A 23,353-nucleotide genomic window follows, 5' to 3' on the forward strand; every position below is an offset into this window, starting at 1 on the left:
TCCCCGCTCGGATGGAGTGGGGAGGAAGGGTGGGCTCTTATTACTTTTTCTCTTTTCTGTACTCGCGTTAGTCATGAGGCTCCCTCATGGCAGAAAAAATACAGAGGGACCTCGATGCGTGAGGGATTTTGGGTACAGTACACGTCACTATAGGGATAGTATTACAGACACGCCTATGTCGACGTCCCCTTTTCGACATTCGAAAAACCAGATGCAATACTCTGCAGTGACCACTTGATGTCGGACTATGCACAGCATGTGAATCTAAGCAGATGCAAACATCAGAAATGCTTTTACGGTAAGTAATGCATGTCATATCATATGATATCAGACGTTGCACTCTTCTACGGATTTCTCATCTCCTGGCGCTCCGTTCCTGCAGCAGCAAAGAAGTACAGCCAGTCGGGGAAGATGATCCAGTGGAGTTAGTCTCAGGGTTAGTTGGTCCCACTAACCCAAGGGAAGAAGTCGTCCCTTCCGGAGCTTCTCTTGTCGATTTAGAAAAAGGAGTTTCAGCACAGTAGCAGGGCTTCACCAGGCAATGCAAAGGTCCAGGAGGATGCAGCAAGCTGCGTTCATGGTTTCTTCGTTGGGTGTTCTTCCCAGTGGTCGACTCTGCCTCTAGTCCCAAAACCCTCGCCTTTTAAGTGGGTTTCTCCATTTTCTCCATTGCTGTCACTCAAACAGCAGGGTGGCTGTCTTGGAAGGACAGCCAGCAAATCATCAGGACTGGGTGCATTTAGGCATTCCAGACGCACTGGAGCCAGAGGCGGGTTTCAGTACAGAAGCCCATCAAAGGCAAAACGAACAAAGGGCTCAAATCTGGCTTGGCGCGCAGAGTAAAACCCAAGGAGGACCTCACAAACAGAAAATAGCAAAAAAAAGACCAGGCCCATTTTGACAAAATGGTCACCCATAGGTGGTATACTGCAGCTGCAGATTCAGCCTGCGGTAGAAAAGCACAATGGTAGGAAAATAAAACCACTGCCACCTGCCATTTAAAGTAGTGAGGGTAACATACAAAGGGCCTGATTCATGGAAGTGTTTTATAATGGCGTAATCCCATAGTAAAACGTTCCATGACTCGGACCCAAAATGTTACATGAGTAGGTAGAATAAGGGGCTACTAAGTAACCCGCCCAGCACTCCACATAAGATGGTGTGTGCTGGACCTACAAAGAGAAAAGGTAAGTAAAGGCCATTTCACTTTACTATTCTTGGGAACAGTAGTTCACACAAGAAAAGGTATTTAAACTTTAGGAGAAATCTAATGGATTTTTCTGTGACACTGCACTGAATGTGCAGTGTCACCATACACAATGTAGATGCCTAGGGAGTTTGTCAGACTCCAAAAACAAAGGAAACAGATAATCCACATCAGGTCAAAACGCATAAGAGAATGAGAAAAAGGGCTCACTCACTCCAAGGTTAAAAAGAAAGTCCTAAAATCCAGCAAAAGAGCTGGGGGACTTTAAGGTTGAAGGTAATTGGCACAGAAATTGGAATTTTCCCTAACCACTGCTCCATTAAAATGCACCTGCCCGCCATTTCCAGGCATAATAGCTGGCCTGGCGCACCTTCACTCTGGTCCCACAGGTTAGTCAAAGCGCTTCTGCAAGGCCTTTTCGTGTAATTTCCTCCTATTTGGTGACCAGCTACTGCATGGGAACTTAAGGTTGTCCTTTCCAGACTCATGAAACCACCCTTTGAGTCTATGCACAAGGCCTCCATCAAGCATCTGCCCTGGAAGACTGCTTTTTAGGGTCCATAATTTCGCCAGGAAGGTTGGTAAAATCCAGGCGTTGTCTAAGCGCTGTACCCGACTTTTCAAAGATCCAAGCTTCTCTTGCAAACTAACTTGGCATTTATGCCTAACGTGCCGTTCACGTTCCACTTCGAAAAGCCAGTGGTATTACCAGTGTTCTTTGGGTCGCCTAATTCACTGGCTGAATGGTTGTTGCACTTGTTGGATGTGGTACGGGCTCTCAATATCACCCAGACCAAGAGCCTTCCTCACACCTCTCAGCTGTTTGACATTGGGCCCCAATGGAACAGGAACGGCACTCTCCAAACCTTACATCTTCCTGTGGATCTCTGCATGCCTCTCCTACTGCCATCTGCAGATTGGCAGACCTCTTCCAGGCAGTATCGGAGCGCACTCCATCAGGGCAGTGGCAGCCACTACGTGTTTCCTCTAGCACTCCGCTCCTGGACATCTGCAGGGCAGCCACGTGGAGATTAGTGCATACCAAGTTCTACTGTGTCGACGGGGATTCTGTGGCAGAGTCCAAATTTGGCCACTCTGTTCTTCTGAACCCCTTTGCGTGAGGTTAGGTAGTCTCTGGTGGTAAATTTGCTACTTTGCATTCTTATTCCCATAATCTATGCCGTTGCCATTGTAAATGCATAACTGCATGTACCAAAATGCAAAGGGGAGAGAAGCCTGTTCTAAATGGGCCCACTCACAAGTGCTGCTGGACAACTTGGCTTGTCTGAAGTATTTGCTGCTCATGGAGCAGTGCATAAATATAAAAATGCAGAATGTAGACATTGATAACCCACCATCTAACTATCTCCCTCTGTAGGTATATGTTAAGCATCCTACATTGATTGTATTACTTCATTTTGTTTTAGTTTTGCTCTTCTGTTCGAAATGCCAGACTGCAAGTGGCACAATTCGAGTGAAGTGGCCATGACAGAATGTGCTATGCAATCGTGATATGTGGCAACTTGATGTCTGTGAATTCTACTAAAGGTTGTATTTTAAGTAGTCACCTGCATTAAACATTGCTGGAAACGGGCATCAGATTGTTGTAATGTTATGTGAAACATGTTTCTGTAAAGAAGCGAGATTTTGTCAAGACACCCCCAGAGCGTAATTACTGCTAAACTACAGCTTCGACTAGTTCAGAGGAAGGAAGATACCGGGAGCCTCCTGTACCGGGAGCCAACTTAGATCATGCATGGGTCTCACAAAAACGTGACCATTTTATACTGTGGTGCCCAATGCCTTTTTTTATTTTATTTGTTATTTTTTTGCAGGTTTATATCCTCAGCAAGGAAGAGGGAGGACGGCACAAACCCTTTGTTACCAACTTTATGCCTGTGATGTTCTCACTGACGTGGGATATGGCCTGCAGAGTTATCCTGCCTCCTAATAAGGTAACCTTACTTCTCCTTTACACACAGTTGATGTCTTGGGAGAGTGGTGTTTTTTCTGTGGAGAAGTATTGATAAACTGGTTTACACGCTATCCTCTGGATGCAGTATTATTGGCTTTGGCTATCTGCCCACAGACAAGTTATGGACCTCCCTGATTGTCATGGCGTTCTAATGTCATATGTTGGGTGTGTTTTCTTTTTTAAGGATACATGTAGAGTTGGAGTCATTAGTATGATGCAGTGTTAGTGCAAGAAAGATTGCCCTATGTGTAGGACCCATGTGGATCAACCTACTTGGTTGACAGGGTATTACCAGGGATTCCTGATTCTTCAATATGGAGACTGGCTAAGCAGTCCAGGCAAACTGTTGGAAAGGGTCACTTAGCATGTACAGTAGACCATCTCGATAGTCATGGTAAGGTACACACTTATTAGTGTTATTTAGATTAGTGTGCTTATGAACAGAACTACAATGCTCAGGTAATCAACTTTTCAATTATAGAGTGTTGTCACACCCAGCTTGTCCATTCAAGAGACTCCTATACACCTTATAACACAATCCCCTTATATGGGACTATGGGCCTCGTTTCGAGTATGGCGGTAGTGGGTTAACAGCACCGGTAAGGATGCCGGTGCCGTTGACCCCCTCCTAACGCCGCATACCGAGGTCCCTTAGCGGATCTCACTAAGGCTGGCTGGTTTTTACCAGCCGCCCTTAGCGGGAGCCGCTAAGGAACCAGGGAGCTAGTAACGGGCCTGCTATTTGCGGGCCTGTTATTGGTGGGCCCGTTATTGGTTCCTTCCCCATTCCCATTGAGCCCTATGTGGGCTCGAATGGGAATGGGGAGTGGTTTTCCGAATGGGGACTTACCGGGTCTTCCAAGGTTGGAAGGACCCGGTAAATCCCCATTCCGACTACCCGGACACGGGTTTGGAGGCAGCCATGGTGCTGTTAGCACAATGGCTACCTCCAAACTCGTAATGAGGCCCTATGACTTGTATTTTGAATAAAGGTGTGATTGATTGGAAGGATTGCATTCATTTCTCTGTTGAATCTACGTTGAAGTCCTTTATCGATGGGAATACTATCCCAACCGCCAAGGGGACACAATCCCTAGGGATCTACATTGACTCGACTCTATCCCTGACCAGACAAACTAACTCAGTCTCATCCGCAGCGGCATATACCTGCAAGCTTATTACAGCCTGTTGCCCTTTTCTCTCTGCAACCAATTGTGTTACCCTGGCTAGGACTCTTGTACTATCCAAGACTGATTACTGCAATGCACTGTACCTAGGCACCAATCGCTGAAACCTAAACAAGTTACAAATTGTCCAAAACAATGCGATTAGAGCTGCCCTCAACATTCCCAGGCGCCAACACATATCCGACACTAGACGCAACATTCACTGGCTCTCAATCCCACACCGAATCTCCCTGACAACCCTGGCTCTTACCCACAAATGCCTTCATAACCAAGCTCCTTGTTACCTGGCCAACCGATTTGCCCTCCACTCCATTAGACCCCGCAGAATGGCTCATTCAAACTGCCTTGTCGTACCACGTTTCAATCTCCAAAGATCAGGTGGAACCAGCTTCCCTATCATGGCAGCTAAATTATGGAACACGCTTCCTAGTGAGCTTGGAGCAGAACCCTCCTTCCTGAGATTCAAACACCTTACCAAAACCTGGTTGGCCGACCAAGACATCTAGCTCTGGGTTCTTTGGTTACTTGTAAACAGCCGTACCCATGTATATACAATCTGCTTGTCTTTTCACTGCTTTTACTATACCTGTAAATTCTGTATTATACCTGTAAACTTTTGTAATTATTGCTCTGTTTTTCTTATGCTGTAACTAAGTGATGCGCCCGGTTGCCCCCGGGCCTGGTGCGCTATACAAATAAAATTACAAATACAAATCTAATGCCCCAAGGTGCATGGACTGTATTGGGAAAAGTGTTTTTTTTTTTTTTTGCTGCCCTCCCTCCCAAAACCTCCTTGCAATCCTCAATGTTGCTGTGTTGTACCTGTCCTGACTTTTGTAGGCCAGTGCAGCCTTTTTTGCTTCACTTACCTTGCTAAGCCCATCTGTTTTTGGGGCAGTGATCAGCCTCAATGGCTATCGGTTCAAGAGAAATCTGTTCTCCATTGTTAAATTCTGTATTTTATACTGCACTCTTCACTTCATAGTGAGGTGCGGTAGGATAGTTTGTGTCCCTACAACTTGGTGTTTCTTGCATGATGTGTTCGCAGCTGGCTTTTGTTAAGATATTTTTGGCTGCCTTTTTATTTCTTGTGTACACTTTTGCATTGTAACGGTTCCTATTACTGTACCATATACCCAAAAATGGCAGTGACTCCAAGATTTTCACCTGTCCATTGATCATCTTGTATTTTGGCCTTCTGTCTACCCTCTTGGGCCGGATGTGCCCTAGCAGGTAAGCCCTTTCTTTAGAAAGCTTCAGCTTTTCCGGTCAAAGTAGTGGTGTGTATATTTGGCCGGTGTGGGTGCTGGGACTCTGTGGTTCCAGTACACATCCATGCCAGATTCTCTGTTCTGGGCAGATGTGGTGGCCAGAGGCTCTCCAGGATTGGAAACCCCATGCCAGTTAGAATGGTGTAGATCATGACCGTTGGTGGACTTGCGGTCTTCTCCAGCTCGAATCCTGGATAAAAGGAAGACTTTTGAGGCCATTTAACAGATCTATGGAGCAAAGACCCCTATGAAGGGTAGCATCTTGCTGGAGACCTGGAAGTTGTTGCTACAACCATCCCAGCAAAGCCCTGATTGTTTCCCGATGTCCAGAAGGGCTCCATCAGTGCTGTGGACGGGTGAGAAAAGTCTTGACCCTTGCTCGTGGCATTGACCAATATGTGAAACAAGTGTCCTCTCCTGCAGTTGTGTTAGGCAGAATTGCAGGCAGTAGCCTCTGGGAACACCACACACAATTCGAACAGGTGTAAGCAAAAAACCTTTGGTATAGGTCTGTACCACACACTTTTGGTAGCGAGCTGAGCAGCCAGGCTTATCTCAAGATGAGGGAATGTGAGCAGTAGAATAAGTTAAACAGAAGTATCACAATCATAGACACTTGCACTCAAGGTTTCTTGGTAAAAAATACTTAAACATGTATTTGGTCATTTGGAAAACATTCACTAGTAGAAATCAATTCAATATTAAACACAATATACTACAGCACAAAACTCTTGGTTGTAGGGACAGTTTGAGCTCCCCTGAAAAAGGAGCCAAATGGCACTTCAATACTTTTAAATAGGAATCAAAAGGCAGAGGTTTGTACAAGTGGTTAGAAAACACTTCTTTCAGATAATGCAAAGGTTCAATGTACCAGGAGGGTCAGTTGAATTTAATAGGCCAGGCCAAAGTCAATAGTCTAGTGTTTGTGGATAGGACAGCACAGTTCTGGTACAGATGGAGAAGTTTTTGTAAAGGTTTTTAGAAGTAGTTTAGATGAAAGCGAATGATATGCTGGGTCACAAGCTGATAAGGCCTTCAAGTTGGGAAAGTTTCACAAACTTTCACCGCCAGAGTTAGGATCTCTCATCCGGATGGCACAGTACCTTAAAGTGAAGCAAAAAGATGTAGCTGAAGACGTTGGTTCCTGGCAGTTCCTGCAGATCTCTGTTCCTGAGCCTCAGTCGTGGGCACAAGAGGGTGGACGTCGGGACTCCTGCACTGCACCGGATCGTCGTCGGAGCAAACAAAATGGCGTCACTTCAGCTCAAGTAGCTGTGGCTTCCAAATACAAACTGGTGTCCTTCTCCCTGGTTAACCTTAATCGGCTCTGAGAATGGTATCCAGGCGTTTGCTGAGTTGATTGGTCCCACCAACTCAAAGGAAGAAGCCGTCATTGAAGGAGTTTCTCTGTCGAATGGAGATCTGGCAATTCGGAGTTGCAGCAGGGCTTCACTGGGCAAACCAACGGTCCAGTGATTGCAGCAGCCGTCCTCTTCCAGCTAGTCTTCGGTTCTTTCGTTCCAGTGGTCGACTCTGCCTTCCAGTCCTGGAGACTCCTTTTATTCAGTGCTCTCCCATTCATTCCAGCCTAGCTGTCACTCACCCAGCAGGGTGGCTGTCCTTGCCAGCCAATCACGCCAGAGTGCAGTTGGTTCTCCAAGGAGACCAAGCACAGGGAGTTTCGGGCACCTCCCCCACTTCATGCCCACCCCAGACACTCAGACACCATGGGTGGACTTCAGTCCTGAAGCCCGACAAAGGCTCACGAACAAAGGTGCCAAACCTGGTTTGGCGCGCAGAGTTCAACACCAGAAGGAACTTTCCACAAAGAAACGGCAAAAAAAGATGAGTCTGTTTTTACATAGGGGTCTTGGGCGCCATATTGAAAAACCATGGCAGCCCCGATTTTTTAGCTACTGGTGTTCGCGGTTGGGAAACATTATGGTAGTTCGTTATAAAACCACTGCCACCAGCCGTTTCAATAGGAAAGGGTAGCTTTTGACAGCTACAAGAGTGTTTAAACCTAGGGGATACTAACTAACCCCTCCAGCACTCTATAGGAATATGGTGTGTGCTGGGTCTATGAATTTTTAAAATGACTAGTAAAGTCAATTTAACTTTAAATTCTCTTTGGAACAGTAGTTCATCACAGAGAAGGTATTTAAACCTTGGGAAGGTCAAAGGACACCCTTGTGCCACTGCACTGCTGTGTGACACAACAATAAAAAGATGGCTATGGAGTTATCTAAAACTCCATAACCAAAAAACACAAGAGTAAAACGCACATCAAAATACATGAGCGAGTGGGGGGAAAACAGGCTCACACACACTCCAGGGAAAAATACTAGTCCTCAAAATCCAGCAAAGTTGCTGGGCGGGGGGGGGGGGGGGTTCTCGAAGGTGGAGGGGAATTAGCACATTTCTGAGAATTCTCCCGAACACGTTGCACCTCGCTGCACAAACAGGGGCCTTGTAGTGATCCCCGCTTCATCATGCTAAGATTGTCCAGCTGTTCAGTGCAAGGAACCACACCTCCTTTTTTAAATGAACTTTAATGTGCAAATTGGTTAATTAAAACCATATACACAAACTTAATTCATAACATATAAATATTTTATAATGTGGTATTTTTAAATATACCACTCCAATCTCAATGTAAAATAAACCTGCACATACAAATTCATCATAAAAGCAGTCCTCATCAAACTTCATTGCTTAGAATTTTCTTCCATATGTAGTAAGCAGCACCAACATATACCTCCTGATATAGAGCCCAGAAATGATCCCATGCAATAAAAGCCATGTCACTTATTGAGTAGCCTCTAACATAGAGGTTACTTAGTTTAGAGCACCCAGTATGTAGGTGTCTCACTGTCTCTACTTCATTGCATCAATATCGACATTTCCCGAGCTCATACAGAACAGAATTCTAACCATCACTATACCCTTTACAGGGCAATATATTAAAACATAGAAACATCACATCTTTTTTAAATCGCGATTTCTATATTTCAATAAATAACCACACGTTTTGACAATTTTATTTAGGTAGGTACTCAAAGGATTTGATCATGTCCCAATGTATAGCTTTCTTCCTCATTAAGTCAAACTGTGGATCCTCATCCTGTTCACTATTAGATCGATACTAAGGAGAAAATATTGCACAAATTGCTTTAGCATACTCAAGTAAGTATTCGTATATCCAGATCGGGTAGCATTTGCTATGATGCCAAAAAGGCTCACATTTTCAACTGTTCTCATGACATTATACAGTTTGATTCAGCGGATTTTCCTCAATGTAGGTGGTGAAACCGTACCCAACTCATATCTAACTGCTTCAACCGGAACCGCACCGGGGAGCTCAAGTACTGGTCTACAAATCCTACCCTCTAGTCTGTCTAACCATAAAACAAATTTCCCCTCTAGTACCTCCAATGCATACATGGCTCCTGGAACAATGCATCCTTTGTATATTTCAATAAACACCTCGATAGTGACATCCATTAGCTGCAAGATGCCTTCTGATAACATTCCACCTATTTATCATCCTGCAAGACAAAATGTGCTCATATGATGAAATTGAGGCGTGGTTAACAATGGGCATTCATAGATATGGATAAACATCCACCACCTCTAAGCCTTCATTGTTCTTCCAAACCTAGGATGTTCTCTTTTTCTTTGATTGGGCACCTATTATGTTAACTTTAGCTTTCTGTGGGTTGATAACGAGATTGAGGCTAGCGTATACACAATGCTTACAATAATCTTTGTAGTCCAATGGCAGTCTTATCCATTATAATGGTGTCATCTGCTTAGGATATCCATCTTATACCAACATGGCTTATACCAACATCTCCAATTTGTGGAGGGAAGAAATAGACATGACATGCTGAAATTCATATATACATTATACAAAACCGGTGACCTAACACATCCCTGTTTTTAAACCTTTGTATAGTCTATAAAACGGAGACAAACTGCTTTTGGGGTGTATTACAATATCAGAGATGAGGTAGTTAAGTGTGAATATATTATTTAAAGCACTATATCCACCCCTAAAACCAGTTTGCTGATAAGGAATGATATTCTGAACCTCTATCCATGTTTTTATTATTTTCAACAATAAAGAGTTAAAGTTTTTGCAACACGTGTCTGGCATAGCTACCATTCTGTAGTTTGATTGTGTAAATCTAGATCCTTTCTGAAAAGTAGGGATAGATTTCCTCCAGCTTTCCGATATTTCACCACTTTCCCATATGGACATGAATAATTTAAGTAGCAGCGTAGCCCACTTCGTTGAATTCCGTTTAATTATGACGTTTGCGATACCGTCAGGCCCTGGTGCCCTGGATGGTTTAAGTTTCTTAATTACTATTACAATATCAATATCAAAAGGAAAGTGTCTCAAACCCCCCTGTTTGACACTAATCGTATGTATGGATTCAGCCCTCTCATTGAAATAGTACCCTTTAACATATCCAGTCCATTCCTCAATACTAATATTCACTGCCTTAATAGCTATCCGCAGGTATTGCCTATATAAATACGAAACACGTTTTAAACTATTAGTATACAGTATTTTAAAAATCATTTTCCAATTAGAATTATCACTTTTATAAAATCTCACTTTTATGTTACCCTTTCTACAATTAATGGCTGATGGCAGTGGTTCCTACCATTGTGCGTTTTTACAGGCCTCGGTCTCTTTTTCACCATTTCTTGTTGGAAAGGTCCTTCATGAAATTTACTCTGCGCGCCAAATCAGGTTTGGTCCCTTTGTTCATTTTGTCTTTGGCGTGATTCACTGGTGAAGCCCGCCTCTGGTTCTAGCGTGTCTAGCAGGGCAGGAAGCAAGGAAGGTTCCCGAAAGTATTTGTGCTTAGTCTCCTTGGTTACAAGAATGCACCCAAAGGTGATTGGCTGGCTGGCTGGCTGTCCTTGGAGGACAGCCACCCTGCTGTGTGAGTGACAGTCTGCAAATGAATAAGAGAATTGCATAAAAGGCGAGGTCTTTTGCAAGGAAGGCAGAGTCGACCACTGGACGAAGGAACTGAAGAAGAAACTGGAAGAGAATCTTGCTGCACCCTCCTGGACCTTTGGTTTGCCCATTGAAACCCTGCTGCAGTGCTGAAGCTTTGAATTTCTAATCGATTAGAGAAGCCCGGAAAGGATGACTTCTCCCCTTGGGTTCGTGGGACCAATCAGCCCCAAGACTAACTTGCCTGGCACCCCTCACTCTGCTGGCTGTACTCCTTTGCTGCTGCAGGAACCAAGTGCCAGAAGACCAGAACACCGGGACAAGTTTATCGCCTTTATGCTGGACCCAAGTTCCAGGAAGATCTTCAAGACTCCCTTCGAAGCAGGACTAACCAAGCCTGAGCCACCTCAACACAGTGCTCGACCCCAGAAGCAAAGAAAGTCCACAAGGTGTCCAAGAACCGCAGTGGTGCTATTTGCGAGTAGCTGAAACCACAAAGTGCCGCTGATCTGAAGTATGCCCATTGCTGCCGCCAACCTTCAAACCGTAGTACAGGAGTTTCCAGACGTCCTCCCTCTTGCCCCCACAACGGAGGCCCAGGAACAGGATCAGCAGGACTACAACAGGAACAGAAGCCAGCTGGAACCTTTTTCTTCAGACTCTAGGTATTGTGAAACTAGGGGTCCTTGCCTCTTGTTGTGTGTAGCTTGCTTGCTCTCATTGGAGTCTTACATTTGCTGCCCTTTGCAAAGTTGCTTGCATCTTTGCTTCTTCACAAGCCTCCCAGCTTGTGACCCAACAATGATTTCTTTTTACAACAAAACTCTTTAACATTGTGCAAGACTTTTGCGTGTCTTCAAGAAGTGCCTCAGCGCCCCTAGACTTTGCAACTCGAATGTAAGCTAATGCAATTCCCAACTGAGAAGAACACTGCTAAGAAGATACTGAGGTAGGTACCCCAAGTCTAAACAGTTCCTCTGGTTTAGAGAAGAGTGGTCCATCTGGATTCTGTCCTGTTGCAGCAATGCAGACCCTGGGGCCCTGAGCCTCAGTCATGGGGGCAAGAAGCAGGACGTCTGGGGGCACCTGCGGTGGCAAATTGGAGGTCGTCGGCAGCTACTGGATCTTTTCGGTTCAGCAGTACTTCCCAGTTTCAGCGCTCGGTAAACAGCATGGTCGCATATACCGGTTGGGACTTCCTTCCCTCCTTGGGTCCTGCTCTCTGCTGAGGGGATTCTAGCTCGGGTCGTCCTTGTTGGGCAAAGTTTGTATGCAGTACCCTCTGGGACCATTACACACAACTAGGCCTACAGATATTGGAAACCCAACCTTTGCTATAAGCTTGTACTACAATTTTGGTAGCGTGTTGAGCAGCCAGGCTCATCGCAAGAGGGATCAATGTGAGCTGTAGTGGAGTTACACAGTGATTTACTGTTATTCAAATAAACTCTTACACTCAAGGTTTCTTGCATAAAAAATTAATGTATATATGTCAGTTAGATAGTAACACACAAATGCACTTCAATACTGTACACTTAGTTTCTAAATCAGTAAAGACCCTTTTGGGATGGCTTACAGACACAACCTACACCCACTTGTGACTTCGATAACTAGGGTTCTGGGGACATTAATATCTTACTGTTGGCATTTAGAATACTTTTAGAAGTTGGTCAAAGGCAAAGATTATTAGAACAAGAGACCACAAATATTTTTAAGTAGGCAAATACTTTTGGATCCTCCAAGAAGAGTCTTAAGCCAAGGCCAATGGGCAAGTCTTGTAAAGGATGAAGCACTTCTGGTAAGTAAATGGAAAGGTCTTTGCACAAGTTCTTAGGAGTCTTTGATGAAAAGATGAATCAAATGTAGGGACACAAGCTGATTAGGCTTGTGAGTTTTAGAGGTTGCAAGCATTCTACAGTAAGAGGTCAATTCTCAGACTTTTTACAGTTCCTTAGAAATGAAGAAAAAAATGCAGCTCATGGCCTCTGTTCCTGTGCAGCTCTGCAGATCTTGCTGTTACTGGTCCTCCGTCGTGGGGACAAGAGGGAGGACGTCGGGACTCCTGCAATGCACTGGCACGGTAAAACCTTGCAACCGTCAAACTTCACTTTCAGTGGCTGTTCAGTGTTTCAGCTCCTCGTGTCTACCGCAAATAGCAACACTGTGGTCCCTGGCTGTCGAGATGGACTTTCCTTGCTTCTGGGGTCCCGCACTCTGTTGAGGGGGCTCAGGCCCGGACAGTCCTGCTTCTTTGGAGTCCGGAGGATCTTCCAAAAGCTCTAGGCCAGCTTAAAAGCAACGCACACAATCTGGTGTTCCTCTCCCTGGCTGTACGGTTTCCAGCAGCAACTCTGTGGAAGTTCAAACAGCTCCGAGATGGATGTCCAGGTGACTTACTTTGGAGTTGATTGGTCCCGCCAACTCAAGGGGAGAAGTCGTCCTTGCAGGGGCTTCTCTGTCAATGCGAACTTGGCATTTCGGCACTGCAGCAGGGCTTCACCGGGCAAACCAACGGTCCAGGAGTTGCAGCATGTGTCCTCTTAAAGTTCGTCGGTTCCTTCGTCCAGTGGTCACTCTGCCTTCCAAGCCAGAAGACTCACCTTTTATTCAGTTCACTCCCATTAATTCCAGCCTAACTGTCAGTCACTCAGCAGGGTGGCTGTCCTTGCAGGACAGTCAGCCGGCCAATCGTCAGAGTGCATTTGTGTCTCCAAGGAGACTAAGCACAGGGAGTTTCGGGCACCTCCCTGACTTCCTGCCTACCCTTCCCTCGGGAATATCTGAAGGCCAATATCATCCCAGCAGGTCTAGTGGTCAGGAAGGAACCGTGTTTATTCCTGGAAGATGTAATTTTTAAGACTAACTTTAGTTTCATTGCGACTAAATGTAGCCGAGATCTTATGTATCTTACTATTTCTACGGCGCAACGCCTTACAAGCCACATACAAACTGAGCTGGATGAGGCAGAGACAAAATTCCGCACCAGCACGGTCATCATTAATGCACAGGAAAAACTTAAGGAGGTCCAAAAATTATTTGAAGAGTTTAAGAACATTACCCTCACCAAAAAAACAAAAAAATTGGCTGAGGACATACAGGAGTTCAAGTTGGAGACCATTTATCCATACTTGGCAGCTGACTTCCTTCAGATTAGAAACGGCAAGAATCAAATAGGTCATTCACAGAGACAGGGATCAAGAGTAAGTTTTTCGAGCTCGGGCAGTAAATCATCCCAGGGCTCTAATCAGGGATACAATCCGGGGCCGTATATGCAGGCAGTACCGCAGTACCCCCCTGGGCCCCCACCACCAGGCTATAGACCTTTTTTAGGCAGAGGTCCTATGCAAGGCCAGTTTTGGGGCCCCCAATATCCGCCCCCTATGTGGTGCCCCCCGGCACGCAGGTCCCGGCAGCGCCGGAGGAGGTAACCCAGATTGATGCACAGCTTACCTTGCCAATATTTAATCTGACGGGCAAAACCCTTACACAAGCGCAAAGAAATGTCCTAGCTAAGGGACTCATTTGTCCCCACGACCAGTACCGATTGGTTTGTAGTCGAAACAGACATCAGAAAGTTTCTGAGGAAAGTCAGATTGAAATCCTTTTTTAAAAATTTGGAACCATTGGAAAAATGTTCCGATACGGGATTAAAAGGCCCCTCTTCTTTTACACCTACTGACAACCAGGTGACGAAAGAGATCCTTACCTTTGAGAAATGTGTTCTAAAGGGAATCCGGGACCTAGAGCATACTAAACAGCAACTCAGATATAACCTGACTAACCTGGAAAGACAAGCCATTAAAACCCTGTCTGAGGACTCCGAACTGGTTATTAAACCTGCTGATAAGGGTGGAGGCATTGTGATCTTTAATCAACAACAATACCACACGATGGTCTCTAATTTACTAGACGACACGGTTAGCTATAAGAAAATCAAAAAGGACCCGCGTATCGATCTCAGCCAGGCCATACAGTCAGTTACAACTCTGGCACTTGAGCGGGGTTGGCTATCCAAAGATGAGTTCGACTTTTTGAACCTTTCGGAAGGGCGCACCCCCCACATTCTATGCAATTCCAAAGATACATAAGAATGTTGATAACCCTCCGGGGCGCCCAATTGTTGCTGGTTGTGGCTCGGTCCTTGAGCCTGTATGCAAATACGTTGACAAATGTTTGCAGCCTCTTAGCCAGGAGCTCCTCGGTGATTAGATTGGTTGAAGGGAGGCCATTCAACACTGAGGATGGGATCCTTGTTACGTTGGATATATGTGCATTGTACACGAGTATCCCTCAACAGGAGGCGGTTCAATGTATACGCGATATTCTTACCACCGAAAGATCGCCTCGGAACACCCCTGCTGAATTTATCTTGGAGTTGCTCACGATGGCCCTTGAAAAGAACTATTTCCAATATAAAGATCAGTTCTTTCTGCAAACACACGAGACGGCGATGGGTGCGGCGTTTGCCCCCAGTCTAGCCATACTATATATGGCCATGTGGGAACATCATTTTGTCCTCTCGGAAACCAACCCGTTTGTGGGCCATATTAAACTATGGCGACGTTACATTGATGACATTCTCGTAATCTGGCATGGTCCGGCTTCGGCACTCCAGGAATTCTTTCTGTGGATCAATAGGCAAGATACAGAGATTAAATTCACGATCAGTTCCAGCACCAAAGAGATCCAGTTTTTGGATCTCAGAATATACGCAAGGAATGGCAACTTAGAATGTTCATTATTCAGAAAGCCTACGAATAGAAACACATTACTTCATTTCTCGAGTTTCCATCCGAGGGGAGTTAAGGAGAATCTTCCGTACGGCTAATTTCTGCGACTGCGCAGAAATTGCACGTCAACTACTGAGTACACTACCCACGCGGACAACCTCATAACACGTTTGGTGGCAAGGGGTTACCCAAGGAAACTGGTTTCAAAGGCAGCAAAAAGAGCGAGATTTACCCCTAGGGGAATGCCTCCTCACTCCCAAAGTACACACCACGGAAGAAGATCTTGTCTGTGTCTTGCCTTACACTACGCATACTTATGCAGTTAAGAAATTGATCAAAAAATGTTGGCCTTTGGTCAAATTAGAACTGAGTGACGAACCAATGCCATTATTTGCGATGACCAGACAGAAAAATCTGAGGGACCTGTTTGTACACTCGAAACCTCTGATTTCGAAAAACAGAACCACGGGTTGGGATCTCTGTCCGTTGGTAGGACATTTCCCTTGTGGAGGCTGTTCAGTCTGCAAGTACACCAAGAGAATCAAAGATTTTCAGGTGAGAGATAGGAAATGGGACATCTGTGCCATGACGAATTGCAAAACCCTTAATACAATATACTGTATCCAGTGCCCATGTGGCCTTAAGTATGTTGGTCAGACCTCGAGACCTACCCAGATACAGATTGTGGAACATAGATCTCGCATTAGGTGTAAGAACATCAATACACCATTAGTATCTCACTATATGGAACATGGTCACTCCACCGAAGATCTATATTGGTGGATCTTGGAAGCATTCCCAAGACAAAATATCTCGGCACATAGCCTTAATCTGCCTGAGGCCAGGTGGATACACCGACTCGACACTATCGAACGGGGTTTAAATGAAAGTAACCCCCTACTGTGGTGACTCTCCCCTGTTCCCCACTTGAGACAGGCCACTTCTCCGCCCCTTATGATTCATGTGCGTTATTATTGCCTTTGCATATAATCTGTAGGTCTTGGCGTTGCCCCTCTGTGTGCGTGTGTTCCTTCGCTTCAGGCCGTTTCATTGCCTTGGCCTCTCTCGCCCCTTTTCTTTTCTTTCTGCTGGTTTTTTTTTCCCCATATTTAGGGTTAGTGTCCCGACTTGGGAGTTTTCTCTAGGGGTCGTTGGCAGGCTACATTTCTTCATAGAATCAGCCATTTTGAGGGTTCTGCATAGACTGATTACTATTTATCTAACTTTGGTTTTTACCTTCTGCGGCGTCATGAGGCATTGGACTAGTATTTTTGCTTACTTAGTGCCTCGTTATCATTATTCTCATTTACACCTTGGCCTTTAGTAGGGCCCGCTTCTGGCGTAATTAACTCCTTCGAGGGGGCAAGTATGGGTTTGCAAGTGACTTCCGTATCAATGGTCTATCGGTCTAGTCACAGCGACTGGTTCTAATTTTCAGTCCTATTTCTTCATCTACACATGGGCGAACTATGCTGACACCAGGCTTTAGTGGGTCTAAACTCTAGCCGTGGGTCCTTTCTTTGTTTCTGTTCCCCTATCTACGGGAAGCATTCACTTCATTTCCGGCAGCGCACTGAGTGCAAGATGGAATGGTCGCGGTGCGGTCTGCATGCCTAAAAGCTCTGCAGCCTCGGCGGCACTTACGCGGCGCATATGGGGCTTGGTTAGGTAGGTCAGAGGGACATTTACTCATGATCTGTCCAGCCCTCCGACTTAGGTGAGCAATTGAGTAGTCGCTTTTTGGTATTCCAGGGGGGGAATAGGTTGAGCTCTTTATGCGGCCATCCCCTGATGTACAGGTTCTCACTGGAGGGGGGGTAACTCATATTTATTATTATTTTCATTTGTATTTTTGTTCCCACACGTGTAGGCTTGGTGGTTCTCTTTTTCTCCTTCTTGCCGTTTCCGTGGCATTGAAAAATCTCTTGGGAGGGGGAAGGGGGGAGGGGAGGGGGGGGGAGGGAGGGAAGGGGGGGAGGGCCAGTTCTTCCCTTCCAGTAAGTATAGGGCCCTTTTAGCCCTTTATGTACTCTGCTTTGGGCACTGCAGGTCTTTTAGTCTTGGGTCCGGCGCTTTGGGGCACTTGGCATGCAGGTATTTGGACACAGCATCACCCCACACAGCCATTTGGGGGTTTTATATTAGTGCTTCTTATTTCCCCTTTTGACGTTCTTCGTTGAACGTTCATTTTTTCACTGTCCCCTTTTCGCCCGGTGACGGGGATAGGTATAGTGAATATGTTCAGGTGGAGGCTGTTTTTATACTGATGTTACCATCTTTGTTAGATGTGGGCTTCCACTTATACACAGTAGTTTGGTGTTTTTGTTGGTGGAGGATATCCCTTTTTTTCCCCCTCACGTTTCTACATATTACATTTCCAGTGGCTGTATCCTTTGGGCTGCTGGGTTTTTAATACGTTTTTATGTGTCAGTAATACAATTATTTCTCACATCCACAGAACTCCATTTCCCTTGGGGTCCTGACGAAGGCAGCAAAATGTATACCCTGCCGAAACGTCCTGGGCGTTTCTCTGTGTGATCGAGTTATGCTACATGGCTCAGCAACGTCACAATGGACGTAGACCTGGGATGTGTTTTTTCGGTCAGGTGTAATTCACTTTGCCATGTTTAATCAATTTTAGAACTGGAATTAGGTGACACTGCTCTATGGAGTATATCTGTGACTAGTTAGCCAGATAGGGCCAGGAAGACAGTATGTGTGCCCGTTCTCCTCCGTATCAGAGAATTTTTGCTGTCACCTCTGGCTTTTTTGAATAAACCATGAAAATGCTAGTAGATGTATATATACATCTTCCACCTTGATATGTCTGTATGTGGTTTGTTTTATGTTGTCAAACGTAGGACCAATGGCCTATGAAATAAAATTATAACCTTTTTATACTAAATGAAAAATACGGTGCACTGTGTATTACATTCTGTGAGGCGATGCAAATAACCTACAGAGTGGGACCCAGTAAGAGTTAAGACTGGGCCATCAAATTTGTTCTTGAATGGTTCATCTGGGGGACTCCCCAATGTGTGTTGTTCCTGCCTACCCCAGACACAATGGAGCCAGAAGTGGGCTTCACTCGTGAATCCCGCCGAAGGCGAGATGAACAAAGAGACCAAACCTGGTTTGGCGCGCAGAGCAAATCTCAAGAAGGACCTTTCCACAAATAAATGGAGGAAAAAGAAGACTGTGGGCCATTTTGACAAAGATGGTTTCCGTGAGTGCTTTACTGTAGCTGCGAATGCAGCCCACGGTAAAGGCACACCATGGTAGTTCAAACTAAACCACTGCTACCAGCCATTCAGTGCAAAAAGGGTAACATAAAAAATGTTACATGAGAAACTAGACAAAGGGGATACTAGGTAACCCCTCCAGCACTATAGGGTGTGCTGGGTCTAGAAAGTTACAATGGTAAGTAAAGTCAATTTCACTTCACTTTACTGCTCTTGGAAACAGTAGTTTATCCAAGAGAAGAAGATATTTAAACCTTTGGGAAATCTGAAAGACTTTGCGCTGTGCCACTGCACTGAAGGTGCTGTGTGACACATTGTAAAAGATGATGCCTATGGAGTTTCAGACTCCACAACCAAAAGAAACAGTATGTAAAATCACATTAAAATACATGAGTATGTGGGGGTCTCCAAGGTGAAATAGCACATTTCTGAGAATTCTCCCTAACACCGGATGCGCAGAATGCAGGTCACCCGGCCACGGTCAAATATATTGAATATCAAAGTAAACCTCAAAAACAACGAAAATTGAAGAAACCATATATGCGACACAGTGGAAAAACACAAATAAAGGAGACCGGACCTAAAGTACTAAAAGCCTGTTCACTCAACACTGTCGTTGAATAAGCACGCACAGTGCGTACATTTAATCCTGGAAGAGGAGTTGGATCCATTACCCCTCACTGAAACATGGCTTCAAGACTCAATTGGTCCAACCTGTGCCATTGCAGTTCCCGAGGGCTATACTATCTCATGAAAATAGAGAGTCCGGGATCAGGGGACTGGGGGGTCGCAGTTATAGCAAGGGAATCAATTCACATGTTCCCAGCTACAACTACATGCCTAGGTTCCGAGGTACTTCACCGGGTACTTTACCTCACATACCCCTACAGAATACAGCTGCATCAACATAATTGATGAAATCATCCAAAAAATGTACAATCTCAAAAGTGCTTACACTGCTACTTTGCTGCTGGGAGACTTCCACAGATGGAGAGATAACCCACTAGACAAAGAAGCCATCTACTTTGAGAAAGGCCTTAATATCGATTTCACGGGAACCAACTCGATAGGGTTATCACACACTATCTGGATACCCGGGTGAAAGAAACCTCGCTGTGTATCTGGTCTGATCACTTCAAAGTGACCTTTTCTATACATTTAAAAAAAAACAACTAAATTGAAAAGTAACCATGAACCCAAGAAAATATTTAACGGGAACTGTAAGAAAATTGGGGCGATACAGCTACAAAAGTAGAATTCTGGGAGAGCACGAGGAAAGTGATTCTTGCGAGGATATCATCCTGAAATACTTGCATGGGGCACACAAGCTTGTGGAGCAATTTGCACCTATCAAGGCCAAACTTGTCAGGGTCAGTAGTAACCATCACGAATGGTTTAATACCAATCTTGCTGAAATTAAGAGGGAAAAGAGAAGGAAAGGGGGCAGATGGTTGAAACCACCTTCACAGGCCAATAAGGAGAGTTCGAAGAGAACAGAGAAAATCTATAAGAGCAGCATTGACTAAGCCAAGAAAGACTACTTTAATAACCAGATTAGGTTAGCCACCAACTCAACCAGCAAGCTTTTTAACATCCTTAAGTCTGTTGAAAAACCAAAGACCCTCTCCCCACCTTTCACACCATCTCAGGAGGACTGTGACCAGGTTCATGAGGCGTTTTTAACAAAATTATTGAAGCAAGGGAGAACATAGCTGCCCAAAACACATCGCCCAGGCAGACCGGTTGTGCTTGGATCAAATACAGTCCCTGCATGGACATTTCAGTTTCCACGCTATTACACTAGAGGATATGAAAAAGTACTTTCCTTCATGAAACCCACATGTGAAGAAAATGTCATCCCTCCAAAAATCATACTGGAAAACAAAGATTTTCACACCCATACTTACCAAAATGGTAAATGCATTTATTTATTTATTTATATAGCGCGCAAGAAGCCCAGGGGGATTGAGGCGCTGTTACTTGCAATAACATAGTTACATGGTACAGGCATGAAAGCGATTGATGACACATTATGAATACTACAAGATATACTGTTACAGATATTGCATTGGGACGTATATTACAACATATATGATAAGTATTCGTGCTGGTGTGTCGTGTCTTATGTGAAGAGGGTAGTTTTCAGAGCTTTGCGGAAGGTGGTGAGGGAGGCCTCCCCTCGGATAGTGGGAGGTAGGGCATTCCAGTGAGTGGGCGCTAGATAGGGGAAGCTGGATCCACCCGCTTTTACTCTTTTTACTAGTGGCACCGAGAGCATGTTGGTGTATGGTGATCTGGTTGGCCTGGTAGTGGAGACGGGGTGGATCCTTTGAGAGGTATGCTGGAGCAGTGAGGTGAATGCACTTGTGGGTCAGTGTCAGGGCTTTGAATATGATCCTTTCCTTTATTGGGAGCCAGTGGGCTAGTTTTCTGGCTTCAGAGATGTGTTCTCTTTTAGCAATGCCTTGGGCTGCCCGGAGAGCATTGTTCTGTATTACTTGTAGTCTCTCTAAGTTTTTGTTGGAGGTTCCTAGAAAGTGTACGTTGCAGTAGTCTAGCCTAGAGCCGGTGATGGCTCTGGCAATGTTGGTGCAGTTCTCTTTGGAGAGAAAGGGTCTGACTGCGTTGATAAGTTTGGCATGATATGCAGCTGCTGAGGCTATTGCGCTGAATTGTCTATCCATGGATAGGCTGGAGTCCAGGTAGACTCCCAGAGTTTTGACAGTCGGAGACTGGAATTTTAATGAAGTCAATGGTGAAGTGGCTGAATTGGGCATCTACATTTTTTAGTGTGTCGGGGGAACCTACCAGGAGAAGTTCTGTCTTGTCAGAGTTGAGGCATAGACCGTTGTCTGCCATCCAGGCTTGGATGGTGTTGTAGAGGTTGTTGAGGGTCAGGGAGTCAGTGTCATAGTTCCCTGTGAGAGTGAGGAGGATCTGCGTGTCGTCAGCGTAGTTGGTGTAGGATATGCCCATAGCGTTGAGGAAGAGGGGTCGTGTGAAGATGTTGTATAGGGTGGGGGAGAGACAGGAGCCTTGGGGTACACCACAAAGTATAATGGTTGGTGATTCGGCGGCTAGGTCAGAGAATACTTGCATGGTTCTGTCTTGTAAGAAAGAGGTGATCCAGGCTGTGGCCTCTGGGGAGAATTTGGCAGTGGAGGAAAGGTGGTGGCATAAGACACTATGATCCACGAGGTCGAAGGCCGCGGATAGGTCAAGGAGTAGAAGTGCTGGTTTACCCAAGTATCTAGCATCGTCCATCTGGTTTTTCAGGTCAAGTAGGGCGGTTTCGGTCCCGTGTCTGGGGCGGAAGCCAGATTGGCAGAGTCCAAGGAGTTTGTTCTCTTCAATGAAGTGCTGGACCTGCAGGTAGGCTGCTTTGTCCAGTATTTTGACGAGGAATGGGACAGTGGTGATGGGTCTGTAATTGTTGGGTGAGGTGGGATCGAGAGTTGGCTTTTTCAAAAGAGGGCGTACCCAAGCTTCCTTGAGGGAGGCGGGGACTTTCCCTGTGGTCAAGGAGGCATTCACAAAGGCTGTTAGGAAGGGAGCTAGCGCTTCCGTGCAGTCTTTGATAATGGAGGCTGGGCATGCATCACCTTTGCAGTTAGAGGGTTTGATGTTCCTCATTATGTTGATGTCTTTTTCCTGAATGGGTTTAAAGGAGAAGGGTAGGGGGGATCCGGGGCAGGTGGTGGGAAGGGGATATGCTTATTGGGTAAGGCTTGTTTAGTGGCTAGTATTTTGTTTTTGAGGAGGCTTAATTTGGTTAGCATGGCCGTTTGTATTTCATCACACCAGTCTTTGTCTTTGATGAAATTCTGGGGGGCGGGAGTGGGTGTCTCGAGCTCCCTGAAAATGGCGAAGATTTCTTTTGTGCTAGATTGGGCTTCCGAGATTCTGTATTCAAAGGATTTGGCCTTTGCTTGGGTGATTGCCTTTTTGTATTTGGTGGATAGGGCTTTAAAGATCATCTTGTCTTTTTCAGAGTGGGACGTTTGCCACTGTGTGAGTGCGGCTTTTTTCTCATTTCGGAGTGTGAGGAGGTCAGGGGTGAACCAAGAGTTGGAGTGGGTAGTGGGTTTGGATTTGCGAGGTTTGAGAGAGGCAATGGAGTTGATAGCTGCTTTAATGGCAACATCATAGGTTGTTGCGAGTGTTTCTGGGTCTGATGAAAAAGGTGGTCTGAAGGTTGGGCCTTGGAGGAAGGGCAGTAGCCTTTCCTTCGTGAGCTGGCGGGAGCTTCTGGCGAGGCAGGGTGGGAGCGGTTGAGGTGAGGGGGCAGCAGGGGAGCTAGTGGTGAGGATGCTAAAGGTGATGATGTGGTGGTCAGACCATGGGGTGGGATTGTTTCCCGTGATGATTAGTGGGCAGTTGTGCTGTTCTATCCAGTCGAGTGTTCTGCCCTGGGTGTGAGTTGGGCTCAGGATGGTGTTCTTGTAGCATAGAGCATTAAGGGCAGAGTCAAGGGATTTGGCTGCTACGTCCTTGCTATCCCGGAGCCCTAGGTTGACATCCCCAAGGAGAATGGCTTTAGACTGTTTTTTGAGGTTGTCAGAGAGGAGGTGGATGAGAGAGGCTTGAAAGTCTCCTGTTGGGCCTGGAGGGCGGTAGACAGTGTGTACAGTAATGGTGCAGTGGGGAGAGAGGGTTATAGTACATCTTTCAAAGACTGTACTATACCCAACAACATTAAAACGATCACCGTCCCGCCCTTGGCAAAGAAACCGGGTTTAGATCAAAAGAACCCCAGAAACATC

General features: G+C 45.5%; 1 protein-coding gene across 1 annotated transcript in view; it reads left to right on the forward strand.

Annotated features, from left to right (window-relative positions):
* Window positions 1–23,353, forward strand: part of TUFM (Tu translation elongation factor, mitochondrial) — a 379,939-nt gene that overhangs the window by 340,632 nt on the left and 15,954 nt on the right. The window contains exon 10 of the mRNA XM_069652151.1: window positions 3,043–3,162. Coding sequence (XP_069508252.1) covers window positions 3,043–3,162 — 120 coding nt within the window. The remainder of the gene's footprint in view (window positions 1–3,042; window positions 3,163–23,353) is intronic.

This window comes from Ambystoma mexicanum, chromosome 3p (assembly GCF_040938575.1).
Source record: "Ambystoma mexicanum isolate Mex_15411 chromosome 3p, UKY_AmexF1_1, whole genome shotgun sequence".
Classification (NCBI taxonomy): Eukaryota; Metazoa; Chordata; class Amphibia; order Caudata; family Ambystomatidae; genus Ambystoma; species Ambystoma mexicanum.